The sequence below is a fragment of the Squalius cephalus genome (genome assembly GCF_949319135.1).
Source record: "Squalius cephalus genome assembly, chromosome: 24".
NCBI classification, from domain to species: domain Eukaryota; kingdom Metazoa; phylum Chordata; class Actinopteri; order Cypriniformes; family Leuciscidae; genus Squalius; species Squalius cephalus.
In genome coordinates this window covers 15,459,105-15,474,520 of record NC_137145.1, presented here as the reverse complement: position 1 = coordinate 15,474,520, position 15,416 = coordinate 15,459,105, and the positions used below count along the sequence as shown (strand labels likewise).

Below are 15,416 nucleotides of genomic sequence, written 5' to 3'. Positions count from 1 at the left end.
AATATAAAAGGCCATTTTTAAGGAAAAAGGTACAGGTCACAGTATCCAATTTTTCTCAGTCAGTTTTGTTCAGGTGTAGGTTTAGGATTGCTTAAAGAAACAACAGCATCATCTAGTGGAGAAATAACTCCAATTCATCTCATATTGAAAAAAAAAAAAAAAAAATTATTATAGCACAAAGAAATTAGAGAAGCCTTAATGGGATTTCTGTGATGGATTGCTCTAAAATCTGTTCTTTATTTATTAAATGATTTTAGTAATTAGTGGTAAAGGTCTAATTAACACAAGTAAACAACATACCCATTTTACAGTGTCACGCATTTATTGAACCAGTAGTCGAGGTCTCAGATGGAAAACAGAAGGTGAACACTAAGGATAATGACTTTCAGAAGAGTGTAATTAAAGTGAGCTGCTGGTTACCTGCTCTCTACAACACAATTCTGCTCAAATGCAAGGCATTCTTACCAAACATTATTTCAGAAGAAACACAATTTCACTTTTTTTTCGAGATAAACATAAATATTACATCCAAAGAATTCTAACTAAAAGCAATTTAACAAACAAAAATATAATATTATTAGCAAAATTGTAATTATGTTTTTGATTGTCAAAAGAAAAAAAAAGAAAAAAGACTTTAAAAATAAAATAGAACAGCTTTTAATGTTTACCAATCATGGAAAATAAAGTCCACAGACTTTCAGATTTTATAATTAATTATATTATAATATATTATGGTTATATTTATATATATTTGGTTTAAATACTATATTATGTACATGTACTATATTAATACATATTGTATTGGTCTTAGATCATATCTCATGAAAACTATTTGGTGATTAAAACATGATTGGTAGACATTAATAACATATTAAGATTAATATGTGATTAATATTAATATGAGATCCACTCACAAAAGTAAATTTTTGATATATTTAAGGTAGGAAATTTACTAAATATCTTCATGGATCATGATCTTTACTTAATATCCTAATGATTTTTGACGATAATTTTGACCCATACATTGTTTTGTTGGCTATTGCCACAAATATACCCGTGCGACTTATGACTGGTTTTGTGGTCCAGGGTCACATATATACACACTGCATATTATTCTTAAAATTTTATTATCTACCAATCGTGTTTTTAAAATGAAACCAAAGATGAAACATGTAGTTTTCAGTATTTTAGAAAGATTTAAAAGACTTATCTCGCTCACCAGGTGGTCTTATTGTATTGGACACATAATATATAACCTCTTAAAAAATATATATTCAATGTATTATATAGTTCAAAATGGTTGACATGATCTACTGGGTTACTCCAATAAAACAATATGCATTATTATATTAAAATATATTTAAAACATGTAAATATTTATAAATATGAGGACTATTTTCCCTTTTAGGTCTCATATATTTGGTATTAACTGTCTGTGGTGTGACAATTTGAAAAGGTCTGAAATGTACGCAAGATTATTGGTCAATGGTTACAAATCACAAACAGTACATGGTGAAATAAAATGTCTTACATGAGTCCTGTGAAGCCTTTGAAGCAGCCGCAGAGGAAGGTGTTCCCCACAGCCTTACAATCACCCCCGTTCTGGCAAGGTGAGGGCACGCAGGGCGACACCTCCAACTCACACCGAGACCCCGTGAACTGTGGCAGGCAGCTGCAGGAGAAATCTGAGGACAAACGCAGTAAGAACCAAGACTTAGAAGTCAAGCTAATCTGAACAACTCTATTGAGAGTTATACACGCTTTCTATTTCTCACCACCAGAGGGCAGCTTTGCACAAGAAGCTCCATTCTGGCACGGCCCTCCGAGGCACGGATCAGGAAATAAAACACATCCCAGCTTCACGTCACTCAGCCCGGCTACCTCTGCGTACCGGCTCCTCTTATTTTGTAAAGGGAGTTCATTCCCGTTGAGCATGACGGACCCGAGGCACCCTTGGAAGCCGCCTTGAGCCCGTGGGGGCCTCTGCCCTCCTCTGCCCACTGGTCTGTTCAACACTTGAGCCCCGAAGAATAGCGTTCCGTCTGCAGCCAGGGGCCAGATGAGGACAGGGGCCCGTGCAGAACGCCGGCGCTCCACATAGCTGTCGTCCAGAGAAAGGAGAGTGTAGTTACTGGTGAGTTCCAGGGTCACGGTGTGCCAGGACCCGTCATTGATCGGACGACCGGAGATGCCCAAGCTGTCCAGTCTGTTGTCACAGTCCATCTGAAACCACAGACGCCCTTCCTCTATCTGAACAAACACAGACACACAACCACTCACTAGAGCAAACACAATCGGACAATTCCAAATGAAGTTTTCGCACCTATGAAGATGATTAATGAGTGATGAGTCTGTCATTGCTCCCTTTGCCAAGCATGTTCCACATTGCTACATTATGATACGCAATGTTGATTTTTGCATTACAGTAAAATGTGGGGGGAAAATGTGCTTAAGCGACAAGTATTACATTGATAAATATAGTGTGTGTGTATTCACATCTTACCTTGAGAAGTGTGCAGGGGTCAGCGCGTGTGTACATGATGACTCCTTGGCTCTGCAGCGTTCTGATTCTCAAGCCCAGCTTCATGTCTCCGCACTTATCACTGTCCGTCACTCTGTATTTGATGTAACTGTTTCCTGCAAAACTCAAAGATGTCTGGCCTACCAGCACAGGCATAGAAATCAATCAGTCCAAGTAAAAGCAACACACAAAAAAAAAACTTTTTTCACAAAAGATATAGAAGTTTGACCTCAACAATGTACACTAAAAATGTAACTTAAATATATGTTTGACACACCCATAGGATATCCCACAGGAGAGAGATGTTATTTGAAAGGAAATTAAACTGCTAAAGGGGCTCAAAATAAAAAATTCTATATGGTATCATTTGTATTATATCATGCTATACACTTTCCCCAGAGTTTATGTTTGTTTGTTTTTAACGCCATGCCAGCTTCTGTGACTATTTTCATGGAGAGAAAAATGTATGGTAAAACTATATCAGGCGTTTACAATTTATTTTTGCTAATAACTATATTTGGTTTAACTTTGTTAAAAAATTCTTCAAACGAGTTAACTGATTAAGAAAGGTTTCTCACAGGGTTAAAACCAGCACAATGTAATAAAACACACTTCAATGACAAAGAGTTTTGAAAGAATAAACATTCTGGTAGGTCTTCTCCTCGTATAAAAACTTAGAGTTTACAAAAAAAAAAAAATATATAATTATAAATAATAATATCTATATATTAATTTATTTATTAATTCATTATTATTATTATTATTTAGATGATAGATAGATAGATAGATAGATAGATAGATAGATAGATAGATAGATAGATAGATAGATAGATAGATAGATAGATAGATAGATAGATAGAATGCACACATCAATCTCTATACTCTTTAAAATGAATACAAATACATTATGGAGTAAAAAAGGAAAGCAGTTTAATTTATTTTTTGTATTATTTACAATTTGGTATGAGCAGTAGTAAAATCTAATGTTTAAATAAAATGTACTTGTTTTTTTTAAGAAAATATTTATTAGGTAAAACTATTCCCTTTACAGTTATGAACCAAATTAATAAAGTTATGTTCAATGAAAATCAGTGAGAAATATTTCTTTGTAATATTTCCAGGACAGTATATACATAGCTTTAAAAAAAAACGCATTATATGCATTATATGCATTTGCCATCACTATTAAATATTTTAACTACTTCCTATAGCCTATATGCTGCTAACTAAACACGTGACAAACACTTCCCAGCTCACAACTCACGGTTACATTCTACATGTTAAAAGTGTTGCTAACCCCCTTTTTGAAATATGAAATGCTGCTTTAGCCAGGGTCAAAAGTGGCCTTAAGCCAGAGTTTAAAAATGAGCAGCGTGAAAACATATTTGAGTCTAACCTGCGCATTTGTCGAGTGTGTCAGGCAGACACTGACAGAGAGAGGGCGCTGTGGGGCTGCTGCGCACACACTGCATGTCTGACGGACACGTTTGGCCATCACAAAGCTCTAGAGAAGATGGACAAATTCCTCCTGCAATGGGCACAAAAAGTAAGAAAGCAAGCAAATGGATATTCTGCGACTCAAGCCACTGCTGGAATTTAATCTACCAGGATAAATAATGCATACTATGAAATGCATCCTAGAATAAATATTTGAATTAGTTTAGCCCGTTTTATCATTGGAGACTGCAGCAGAGCTCTAACCCGGGCATGTGCACATCTCTTTGCTGCTGAAGCGTGGAGACACAAAGCTCACTCTGGAGGTGGTGTAGGTGACCAGGCCGATGGGATCGAGAGTGAGGGTGAGCTCACAGACTCTCTCCTCGCACTCAAGCTCCCCTGAGCAGCTCTGATCCAGGATGTTGACCACCCGGAGCGCTCCCTTTAGTAAACCCTTCGCCTCTTCCAGCTTGAGAGCCAGTTCCCCTGGGCCCACAAAACCCCCATCCGGAGTCTCCATGGCAAGAAGCACCTCCAGCTGACCGGAGCGACTCATTGGCTGCACTCCCAAGATGTGGAGTGGGTCTGACCCGTCGATAACACCCGTCCCATCACCAACCAGTGAGCTACGGAGAACCTTCTTCAGGTCTTCCATGTAAACACCCACAAAATCCTCAGGGGTCAGGTCTTGGAAACGCAGAGTCACTGCATTCTGCACCATCTCATCTGTGGCTTGCTCCACCTGGACACTAACAGCCACTGTTACAGAAAACCGCCCATCACTGACTGTAGCATTTAGGGAGTACCTGGGAGAAAGCACATGGGGTTACAGATACAAACATTATCAAAAATCTAAAACAAACTAATAATTTTTTTTTTCTCTCTTTTTAAAGATTTATTTCTGGCCTTTTTGGCTTTGTTCGGATACAGATACAGTACAGTTTTGAGAGAGGACAGGAAGTGAAGTAAGAGAGATAGGGGGGTGGGGTCCGGAAATGGACCACGGGCTGGGACTCGAAATCGGGTCGCATGAAGCGCAACTGCGCTACACATCGAAGAGCTGCCCATGAGGCTATTGTAATATTAGTTAAAATATTAGTTGAAAACCTTAAACTAAATTAAAATTGGAAATGTTGCATTGGCAATAAACTGAAATAAATGTAAGTTTAGGTGCTACAATTATTAACTGGAAATATATAAAAACTAAAACTAACTAAAACTGTAAAAAATAAAAATAAACCTAAATAGCAATATATATTTTTTAAATGACAAATCACCAAGAATTAAACTAAAAGTAACATGTAAACTAAAAATTAAAAAATAAAAAGCAAATTCAAAATAACACAACTATAAAAAACTAAATTAAACCTAAAATAACACTGGTTACTGATTATTATGAAGCAAATTTGCAGTTTCACAATCACAAAAACATGTAGAAATATATATTGATTATCCAATAATATTATGATTTCAGTTTATATCTGAATCTGCTAATTAACCAATTTATTGAAGAAAGAGAGATTCAAGCCATTTATTTTAATAGGTGTTTACTACCGGCACTTTTAATCGGTTTATTTATTAAAACTACATTTAATTTGGTTCTATAAAAGTTCACAAATAGTCTGAGAAACTATTTACAATGCAACATTTTTTTAAATGTCTAGATTTGGTTGTTTTATGCTTGTCCAAGAAAATTAATTATTACTTAAAACAACAACTATGAAATTGTTAACAAAGAGTGAAATAAACTTTTCAACTTTTTAATGTGAAAATGATCTACGTTACATCGAATTACACAAATATTGACAGTGCCATAGCTGTCATTTCCACCACATTTGACAATTTTGCACCAATAGAAAAAATAGATTTTTATACCGAATTATTTTCTTAATTTATAATCAAGCTGTAATTTTGTGAAATAATGCAACAAGCCAGAAAAGTATTAATTATTAATTAACTGTCTTCATAAATGCTAGCAATAAAGCTGTATGATTAGCATGTTTGAGGACATGCAGGACTATTTAAACTTTAAATAAAACAAATTAGTGAGAGTATATTTTTATATCAAGGTCAACAAGGTCACAAGTGCCCATTGTTGAAGAAATACACACTTGACTTAATGTTGTTTCAAATTAAGGTTGCATTTAATTTACCTTCCAGGCTCCAGGCCATTTTGTGCCACAATCTTCCCGTCCTGTCTGTTGATTTTGAAAAGGCTCTTAGTTTGTGGTCTCTGACTGAAAGAGAGTACATCATTCTCATCTCGGTCTGTGGCATAGATCTTCCCTATAATCCCGCCAGGAAACACATCTGCTGCCATGACAATGTTGATTTCCAGTGGGAAGGCCACAGGTTTGAAGAGGCTGTCTCCGATGACATGCACAAACACAAAGGATGTGGAAGACAGACGAGGCTTCCCAGAGTCACGCACCTTGTTGACAAGGACAAAAACACATTTGTACAATTCTAAAGCTTTAAACTAAAGAACTGTATTTAATCCCTTAGAAATGTCACTGCAGCTACATGAGTGTTTCTTTATCTACAGACACTTTTATGTTTTATGTTAAAAATCAAGGTAAATATCACTTGTGGGTCCGTGAACCTTCTGTTAATTTGATTTTCCACTTAAAAAGAAATAAAGAGAAATGAGAAACGGTTTGATTTTTGTTTTCTTTCAGAAACGTAAAAATTAAGTTTTTCGTATTTTTGGTTCATGGGTAAAAAATGAGTTTATGCTTTAATATTTGTTATGAATGTGTGGGCGGCCCTGAAACGCCACAGTCTACTGTCCCTATTCTTCTATACTACATGGTATACGCAGCAACCGTGAGCTCAGTTCATTTTCTATAGAAGATACATGGCAGGCGAGACAAGTTTGTTCACGAGAACTACTAGCTGCACTTACAAGATTAAAAAAAAAAAAAAAAAATATATATATATATATATATATATATATATATATATATATATATATTTATATATATATATATATTTTATTTTATTTTTTTTTTTTCACGGCCGATGCATGTTATTGACAAATCAGAGTTGATTTAATTCATAATAAAATGGCATTTGGCTTTATGTGATCTAAAACAACATGGAGGAAAATTTTATTCATTTTTATTCATTTTATTCTCAAAAAGCCTATTAAAAAAAAAACCCAGATGCAACATTTTACTTGCTATTATAAGCATAGCAAATATTATATTTGCGTTTCATGGTAAAAACCAAACCCCACATAAAAATAATTAATATTATTTATAATAAAAAAACTGCTTACGTTTTCACCATAATAATTAGTCTACTGGAGTGTCTTAAGGTCCAATCATAGGCTGGAATTATGGAATTACTTTGGAATTATGAACTGAAGTAAGATCATGTTAATGCCTTACTGTCGCTATTCCAGATCATTCAAGTCCTGCATCCATTCAGTCTTCCACGTAGGATATAGTTTGGGGAATAAGTTGACAGTTTTGAATGATGTCTTACTCTTATCTGTATGACAAAAAATTCGTATTTTAAGTTCTTTCCGCTGTTATCAAGAAACAATGCAAGGAATCGCACCGGTGCTCCGCTGACCAGAGAAGTGTGTTGTTGTGCTGTAAACGAGATGTATATTGGCAAGAAATATAAGCAACAGTCAAACAGTATGAAGAAACGTTATTGTAACTAATTTGCAGAGCAGACTCTTATTCTGCATGATGGGACAGACAGTAGGCTATATAGAAGACAGGGTGAGTTGAAAAGGACCACCCATGCATGCAAAACAAATATTAAAGCATAATCTCTCATTTTTTTACCCATGAATAAAATCTAGCTTCATTTTAATTTTTCCATTTCTTAAACAAAATAATAATAAAAAAAAAAATCAAACCATTTCTCATTTCTTATTTCTTTTTAAGTAGAAAATCAAATTACCAGAAGGTACACAGACCCTTGTGAAGAAAATATTGTTATTGTGTGTCATTCCTAATAAAATTATAATTGGGTCAAATAATCTAAAAAGTGGTATTTTTTGTTAAATTATTAATAATTCATTATTTAGAATATATAAAATGAGTTATGAAATTAACCTTAGAAAAGTCATTCCAGAAAAGTGTTTAAATTTGTCAAAAAGTACTTATTATAAATGATTTATCTGTACACATCTTTTTTTTTTAATTCATGTGCCCTCATAATCTTTAATCAAAATAACTTCCCCTCCCTCGTACAGCGACATCTCTTCTCTGATGATGTTTACTGCTGTGAGGGCGGGACAACCTGTCACTCACATGACATCACAGCAATAGCAAACCACAACCATCCAATCAATTCAAGAACAAATTCAAGTCCCACTCAAAAATAATTCTTGCTCGAGAAGCCGTTTCACTCGGTTATACATCACAATAGGGAACCATCTATCCCAACTTCTGTTTCATATTGACTTTAACAGACATTTTACTTTTTCAGCTGTTTTCTTGAGTTGTACTAACCTGTATCTCAAGTGTATACTCCCGCGTTGCATCTGGACCAAACACTCGACTTGTCCGTAATTCTCCATTCTGGTCCAAACTGAAGGCATTGCCCTCATTTCCAGACAAGATGCGAAACTCAAAAGGTGCGCCATTTCTAGAGGAGTCCTTGTCAGAAACTGACAGTGTGAGGATGGTAGTTCCTGCAGGCTTGTTCAACTTGAATGAAAAAAACAGAAAAAAAAACAGAAATAAGGTCTCAATTTGAAAAATTCCTGAAGAGAACGTGAGTGGTGCTTGACCATTCAAAAGTCTTCAATGCTAGTGTGCTGTGGGTAATTGGTACGACTTAGCAATTACCTAAGACACACTTGCTAGGTTGTTTACTTCCTAGACCTAGTCAAGAACGCCGACCCTAAAGTTACATAATATTATATCTAGTCCATAGATATGGCTCAGGTAGCTCCTTTCTAGGGGATTTCTTAAGATACTTTATCATCGTGGAGGTAGATCATAAGACATAGCACACCTCTCCTCAACAAGCCGTACAAATCATTTCCATGGGGAGATGAGTTTTGTGCCGAAATTCTATACTTTATCTCATTTTTTTCTGCCTTCTAACATAAATATTTATGTATTTGCTCTGAAATGGCTTGAAAGGCTGATTTTTTTTGTTTGTTAGAGGACCCTTCATTTCAACCAAGTAAATGCTAAATGTTAAGAGCATTATATAAAATGCAAAAAAAAAAAAAAAAAAAAAAAAAAATCTTATAAACAATAAAAGCAAAGAAGAATTTTTAATATTTTCCATATACACTCACCTAAAGGATTATTAGGAACACCTGTTCAATTTCTCATTAATGCAATTATCTAATCAACCAATCACATGGCAGTTGCCTCAATGCATTTAGGGGTGTGGTCCTGGTCAAGACAATCTCCTGAACTCCAAACTGAATGTCAGAATGGGAAAGAAAGGTGATTTAAGCAATTTTGAGCGTGGTATGGTTGTTGGTGCCAGACGGGCCGGTCTGAGTATTTCACAATCTGCTCAGTTACTGGGATTTTCATGCACAACCATTTCTAGGGTTTACAAAGAATGGTGTGAAAAGGGAAAAACATCCAGTATGCGGCAGTCCTGTGGGCGAAAATGCCTTGTTGATGCTAGAGGTCAGAGGAGAATGGGCCGACTGATTCAAGCTGATAGAAGAGCAACTTTGACTGAAATAACCACTCGTTACAACCGAGGTATGCAGCAAAGCATTTGTGAAGCCACAACACGCACAACCTTGAGGCAGATGGGCTACAACAGCAGAAGACCCCACCGGGTACCACTCATCTCCACTACAAATAGGAAAAAGAGGCTACAATTTGCACGAGCTCACCAAAACTGGACAGTTGAAGACTGGAAGAATGTTGCCTGGTCTGATGAGTCTCGATTTCTGTTGAGACATTCAGATGGTAGAGTCAGAATTTGGCATAAACAGAATGAGAACATGGATCCATCATGCCTTGTTACCACTGTGCAGGCTGGTGGTGGTGGTGTAATGGTGTGGGGGATGTTTTCTTGGCACTCTTTAGGCCCCTTAGTGCCAATTGGGCATCGTTTAAATGCCACGGCCTACCTGAGCATTGTTTCTGACCATGTCCATCCCTTTATGACCACCATGTACCCATCCTCTGATGGTTACTTCCAGTAGGATAATGCACCATGTCACAAAGCTCGAATCATTTCAAATCGGTTTCTTGAACATGACAATGAGTTCACTGTACTAAAATGGCCCCCACAGTCACCAGATCTCAACCCAATAGAGCATCTTTGGGATGTGGTGGAACGGGAGCTTCGTGCCCTGGATGTGCATCCCACAAATCTCCATCAACTGCAAGATGCTATCCTATCAATATGGGCCAACATTTCTAAAGAATGCTTTTAGCATCTTGTTGAATCAATGCCACGTAGAATTAAGGCAGTTCTGAAGGCGAAAGGGGGTCAAACACAGTATTAGTATGGCGTTCCTAATAATCTTTTAGGTGAGTGTATATGAAGCAATATTACAGAGCTACATTAGGCATAATAGTCATAAACTGTCTGCAACATTGACCAACATGCACTACCAATCAAAAGCTTGGGGTCAGTTTCTTTTTAAAAAGAAATGAATACTTTTATTCAGCAAGGCCACATTAAATTGATCAAAAGTGACGGTAAAAACAAACTGTGTTCTTTGTACCTTTATATTCATCAAAGAATCCTGCAAATCTTGTAATGTTTCCACAAAAAATATTAAGCATCACAATTTTTTTAACACTGATAATAACCAATCAGCATATTAGAATGATTTCTGAAGGATAATGTGACACTGAAGACTGCAGTAATGGCTTCTGAAAATTCAGTTTTGTTATCACATGAATAAATGACATTTTTAAATATATTAAAATAGAAAATTGTTATTTTAAATTGTTATAATATTTCACAATATTACAGTCTTACTGTATTACTGATCAAATAAATCCAGCCTTGGTGAGAATATGACACTTTTTTCAAAAGATGAAAGCATCTATTGTAGGTATGCAACAATGTCTATTGCTGCAAATAAAAGAGTTAAGACTGTGGCTCACACCTGAATCACAGCTGAAGCATTAGCGGGAGAGAAGATCGGCGGGTTGTCATTCACATCAGCAATCTCGATATTGACATTCACAGTGGTTGACTTGGCAGGTGACCCGCTGTCAAACGCTTGCACAGACAATGAGTAGCTTGAGACCTTGTACAAGTGAGACAAGAGGATAAATGTCAGGCAAAAACAGTTTAGAATGACTCAACTCTTATTAAATGTCTTTTTTAGAAGAACAAGACTGTCCGCTCACCCACAGTCACACAAAAGCCTCAGTTTCAATCCTACATTTGCCTAATTAAAGACTTTACGGCTGATTTAAACATAATTGGCCGAAATCATGCAATGTCTCAGGAGAGTGTCTCGAAGAGATGTCAAGATTCATTAGCCAAAGTACCCCAGCTCATTCCAAGGACTAACCGTCTCTCTGTCCAGTGCCTTGTTAACTTTCAGAAGCCCAGTGACAGGGTCGATCCAAAACTGGTTGTCACGGTCCCCTTTCAGAATGGAATAAGTTATTCGCCCATTGATCTGACTGTCCAGGTCCTCTGCAAACAGCTGCACATAACAAACAAGATAAAAAGCCAAAAATCCCTGAATTTATATGGATCATGAAGCAAATTACACCCTCTTACGATAAATTATATTACAGCTCAAGTACACAGTACAAATGAATAACTAGCGTAATTCATTAAGGGGATTTATGCGAGCAATAAGCTTAATTATATGCTAGCTGTGAAATTGAAATTATGTCTGTGGCTAATTAAATGCCAATGAAGTGGCTCGGCTAATGAGAGAACTTTACCCTTGTGACGGTCTCTCCGATGGCTACGTCCTCGCTGATCAGAACATTGTAAATGTCCTCGCTGAATGAAGGCGAGTTGTCATTGACGTCCAGTAGCTCTATGGTCACTATGGTCCTGGCCGTCAAGGGAGGTGATCCGCCATCAAAGGCCTCGACATTTAGGAAAAAGTCCTTGCAGAGCTCATAGTCAAGATCGTCCACCACAGAAATGATGCCTGGAATCATACGAGATATGAGTCAGAGCAAAGCCAATTAATTTAAATGCATATGATAGACGCCACATTTACATAACTTTCAATACAAAGGCTCCTTTGGATGCAAGAAAAGCCAGAACGTTTAGCTCACACACAATAGCCAAAAGAAAGCACTGTACTTCTTTGCGCCTTTAAGAGCTTAATTCTCTTAAAGTACAGGTTTAAAACTAAAGCACATTATTCTTTTGTCAAAACTGAATGGACGGGAAGTGATATAACTATAAAAATTTTGTTATATTTCAGGGTTTCCACTGACTGCCTACATCTTTTTAAGAGACAAAGAGCACTCCCAGTAACTGTTCCCATGCTTTCTGCATATTAAGCACGATTATTAGAATTTTGTGGAGCATTCATAACTAATTTTCCCAATCGCTGCACTTATATTGTGCTGTTTGAAAAGACACAATTTGTCAAATCATAATGTCCTGTCTAGAGTCAATAGACTTTCTTACATTTCTCTCAATGATTCATGAAGAAAGGAAATATAAATGACCTGACAATAAGCCTTTGTCTGTGTTAGTTACAAGTAAGCTCTTGAAAGAAATCGAACTAAAAACTGCAAAACAATTTCAAACCAGAAATAATTGTTTTATGTGCAGAAAATGTCCGTCTCCCCGCCTTGCCTGTTGATTCATCAATGGAAAACTTTCCCAGCTCATTTCCAGACAAGAATCTAAAGTAGATTTGTGCATTCACTCCAATATCACCACTCGTGGCAAAGACGCGCAGCACTTCTGTTCCTACAGTAACATCTTCAGGCACTGTGGCCGCGTAATCTTGCTTTTGAAACACAGGTGGGTTGTCGTTCACGTCCAGAACCACGATGGTGAGGTCCACCTGGGTGGAAAGCGAGCCATCGGCCCCTGCTCGGTCAGTAGCCTTGATCCTGATCGAATACAAGTCTTGCCTCTCTCTGTCCAGAGACTTTTCCAGGATCACCACACCAGAGGATGGGTCAGTGGAGAACATACCATCAGCAGAGTCAACAAGTGTGTACACAATTTTCCTGTTCAGACCTGGGAGAAGGCATAAAAAAACTCCATCAAACATGCAATGATAATGTTTCCCTCAAGAGATTAATCTTTAATGATCCAAAATAGGATCATTTGCTTAATATAAGGGCTTGCAATGTGATATGCTGTACCTCATCTAAAACAATTTTAAACACGATTTTGTTATTTGTTAATTATTGCAAGAGTTTTATGAGCTTATGTTTTCAGTTTTAAAAATCAAACCGTAGGACTATTTCAAATAAAATGGTGAAGGCAAAAGAGGGTTGAAATGGTTTGGAAAAAAGAGATGGTGATCAGTCACAAGGCCACTTATATATTCACATAAAGTTGAACCTAAATGTTACATGTGTGAAATACACACCTTCATCTGGATCATTAGCCTGAAGGCGTGTGATCAAGGCCTTGGGCGCCGCGCTCTCATATACACTCGCCATGAACCGTGTGAAGGCAAATGATGGTGCATTATCATTAATGTCCAGAATGGTCAGAGAAATTTCAGAGCGACAGAACAGCCCTCCTCCATCTGTAGCCTGCGCTACCAACTTATAACCTGCAGTTCTCTCCCGGTCCAACAGAGAGGCCGTCTTCAGTTCACCTGGCACAAAAAGAGAGAAACATAAGAAAAGCCTCACAGGATGGATCTCAGAACCATGTGCCAGAGTTGCATTAAGTAAAAACTTCAGTGAGATGAATAAAAGATACTGTAAATGATGGATGGCGGTGCTAAATATTTTTGTGTCTCATAAATGTTTCATTCAATCAAGCCTAATGACGTCAATGAAATAATTACTAAATCAATGCTGTCTATCTAAAGATGCTTTAAACTTCCAAGCAATCTGGGATAGCAGGCAACATTTTATTAATTGTATTGTAACCAATTACTTAAAATAATCTAAAGGCTGGAATGCAGTTCACAACTTTTAAAATCTGAACAGCATCATACACTTGCTGAATTTGAAAATATTTACAGAAAACAAATGGGCAGTATTCACTCAATGACACAGGATCACATACTACCAGACTTCTCAAATTACTTTGAACACAAAATCATGCATAAACATGCACATTGTTGCTAAGAGACAAATGACAAAATGTCAAACATGTTTGATATCATCAGACTGGAAGGCATCAGTCTGAGGCAAAAAAAAAGAAGAAGAATTTTTGTGAAACCTGTCAACTCCGACTGCACAAAATCTGCAGACATGCTTTGACTTTATGCAACTAGTGTTGACTCATCCAGTGCAAACCAAGGCAAAAATCATGTAGTGTATTCAAGCCTTAACAAAATAGTGTAAAAGCAAATGTGAAAGAAGTTTGTACAGAAATACCAGTATTTGCATCCATGTAAAACTCTTCAACTCCAATGCCAAACAGAGAGTACTGAACTTCTGCATTGACACCCGTGTCCAAGTCTGTTGCTCCAATTGTCAGAATAACAGTATTAATAGCCACATCTTCTGGAAACGAGGCCTCATATTGAGCCTAAAAAAATAATGATGAAAAACTATTAAAAGTGTGTATTGAATTCTTAAGACAAAATACATTTGTGTAAAAATACTTAATTTACATCAGTATGCAGGCATTAAACATGGTAGTTGTTAACTTGGGCTGTATGAGATGACAAATGCCAGCCTAAATCAATTGCTCAGACCTGATTGCAGATGGGGCTATTGTCATTGGCATCCATGACAGTGACCTCTACGCCTATGCGGGTTACAAACAGGCCGTCACTGGCTGTGATATTGAGCAGGTATTGATCCTGCTCCTCTCTGTCCAAAGGCCGTTTCACGAAGACCTTCCACTCCCCCTGAACAGGAGCCAGCCCAAAAACCCCCTTGGGGTTTCCTCCTGAGTCAAAAAGAATGGCCACAGAATTGAGATAAATGAGCAAGGAAGATTTGTAAAACTCTGTGATGGCCTGCACAGAAACCAAACTATCATGTATTTAATTTCCATAAACACATAACAATGTTTATATGCTGTAAGGAATTATTGTTCTTTAATTGAAATAAAACAAACATATTTCATAAACTATACTGATAAAAATTTGTGCATACACCCATCAAAATAAGTCTAAGAGCATGCTAAGTGAACCGAAACACTTAGGGACACTTTTGGAGAGGGTATATAAAGTATCCCAAGTTATTGAAAACAATAAACTGATCTTAAATCTAACAATCTGTTCACATCCCCAGATGGTCTTTAAACAAAGTAATGTGACACATAAAGCAGATGGCTCTTTACTCATATAGCTTTTGCACACTTAGTTCATTAAATTAAACCCTTTCAATGTGATTATCTTTCCCGGAGAGCCTCCGAGAGCCAT

At 36.8% G+C, this 15,416-nt stretch overlaps 1 protein-coding gene across 1 annotated transcript in view; it reads right to left on the bottom strand.

The window, feature by feature from the left end:
• Positions 1-15,416, bottom strand: part of fat3b (FAT atypical cadherin 3b) — a 60,056-nt gene that overhangs the window by 14,309 nt on the left and 30,331 nt on the right. Inside the window, exons 12-25 of the mRNA XM_079860616.1 lie at positions 14,742-14,938; positions 14,419-14,572; positions 13,452-13,685; positions 12,701-13,093; positions 11,824-12,038; positions 11,439-11,576; positions 11,025-11,168; positions 8,431-8,628; positions 6,112-6,389; positions 4,223-4,764; positions 3,918-4,049; positions 2,504-2,661; positions 1,776-2,250; positions 1,532-1,685 (exon numbers count right to left, since the gene is read on the bottom strand). Of these exons, the coding sequence (XP_079716742.1) occupies positions 1,532-1,685; positions 1,776-2,250; positions 2,504-2,661; positions 3,918-4,049; positions 4,223-4,764; positions 6,112-6,389; positions 8,431-8,628; positions 11,025-11,168; positions 11,439-11,576; positions 11,824-12,038; positions 12,701-13,093; positions 13,452-13,685; positions 14,419-14,572; positions 14,742-14,938 (3,412 nt within the window). The remainder of the gene's footprint in view (positions 1-1,531; positions 1,686-1,775; positions 2,251-2,503; positions 2,662-3,917; positions 4,050-4,222; positions 4,765-6,111; positions 6,390-8,430; positions 8,629-11,024; positions 11,169-11,438; positions 11,577-11,823; positions 12,039-12,700; positions 13,094-13,451; positions 13,686-14,418; positions 14,573-14,741; positions 14,939-15,416) is intronic.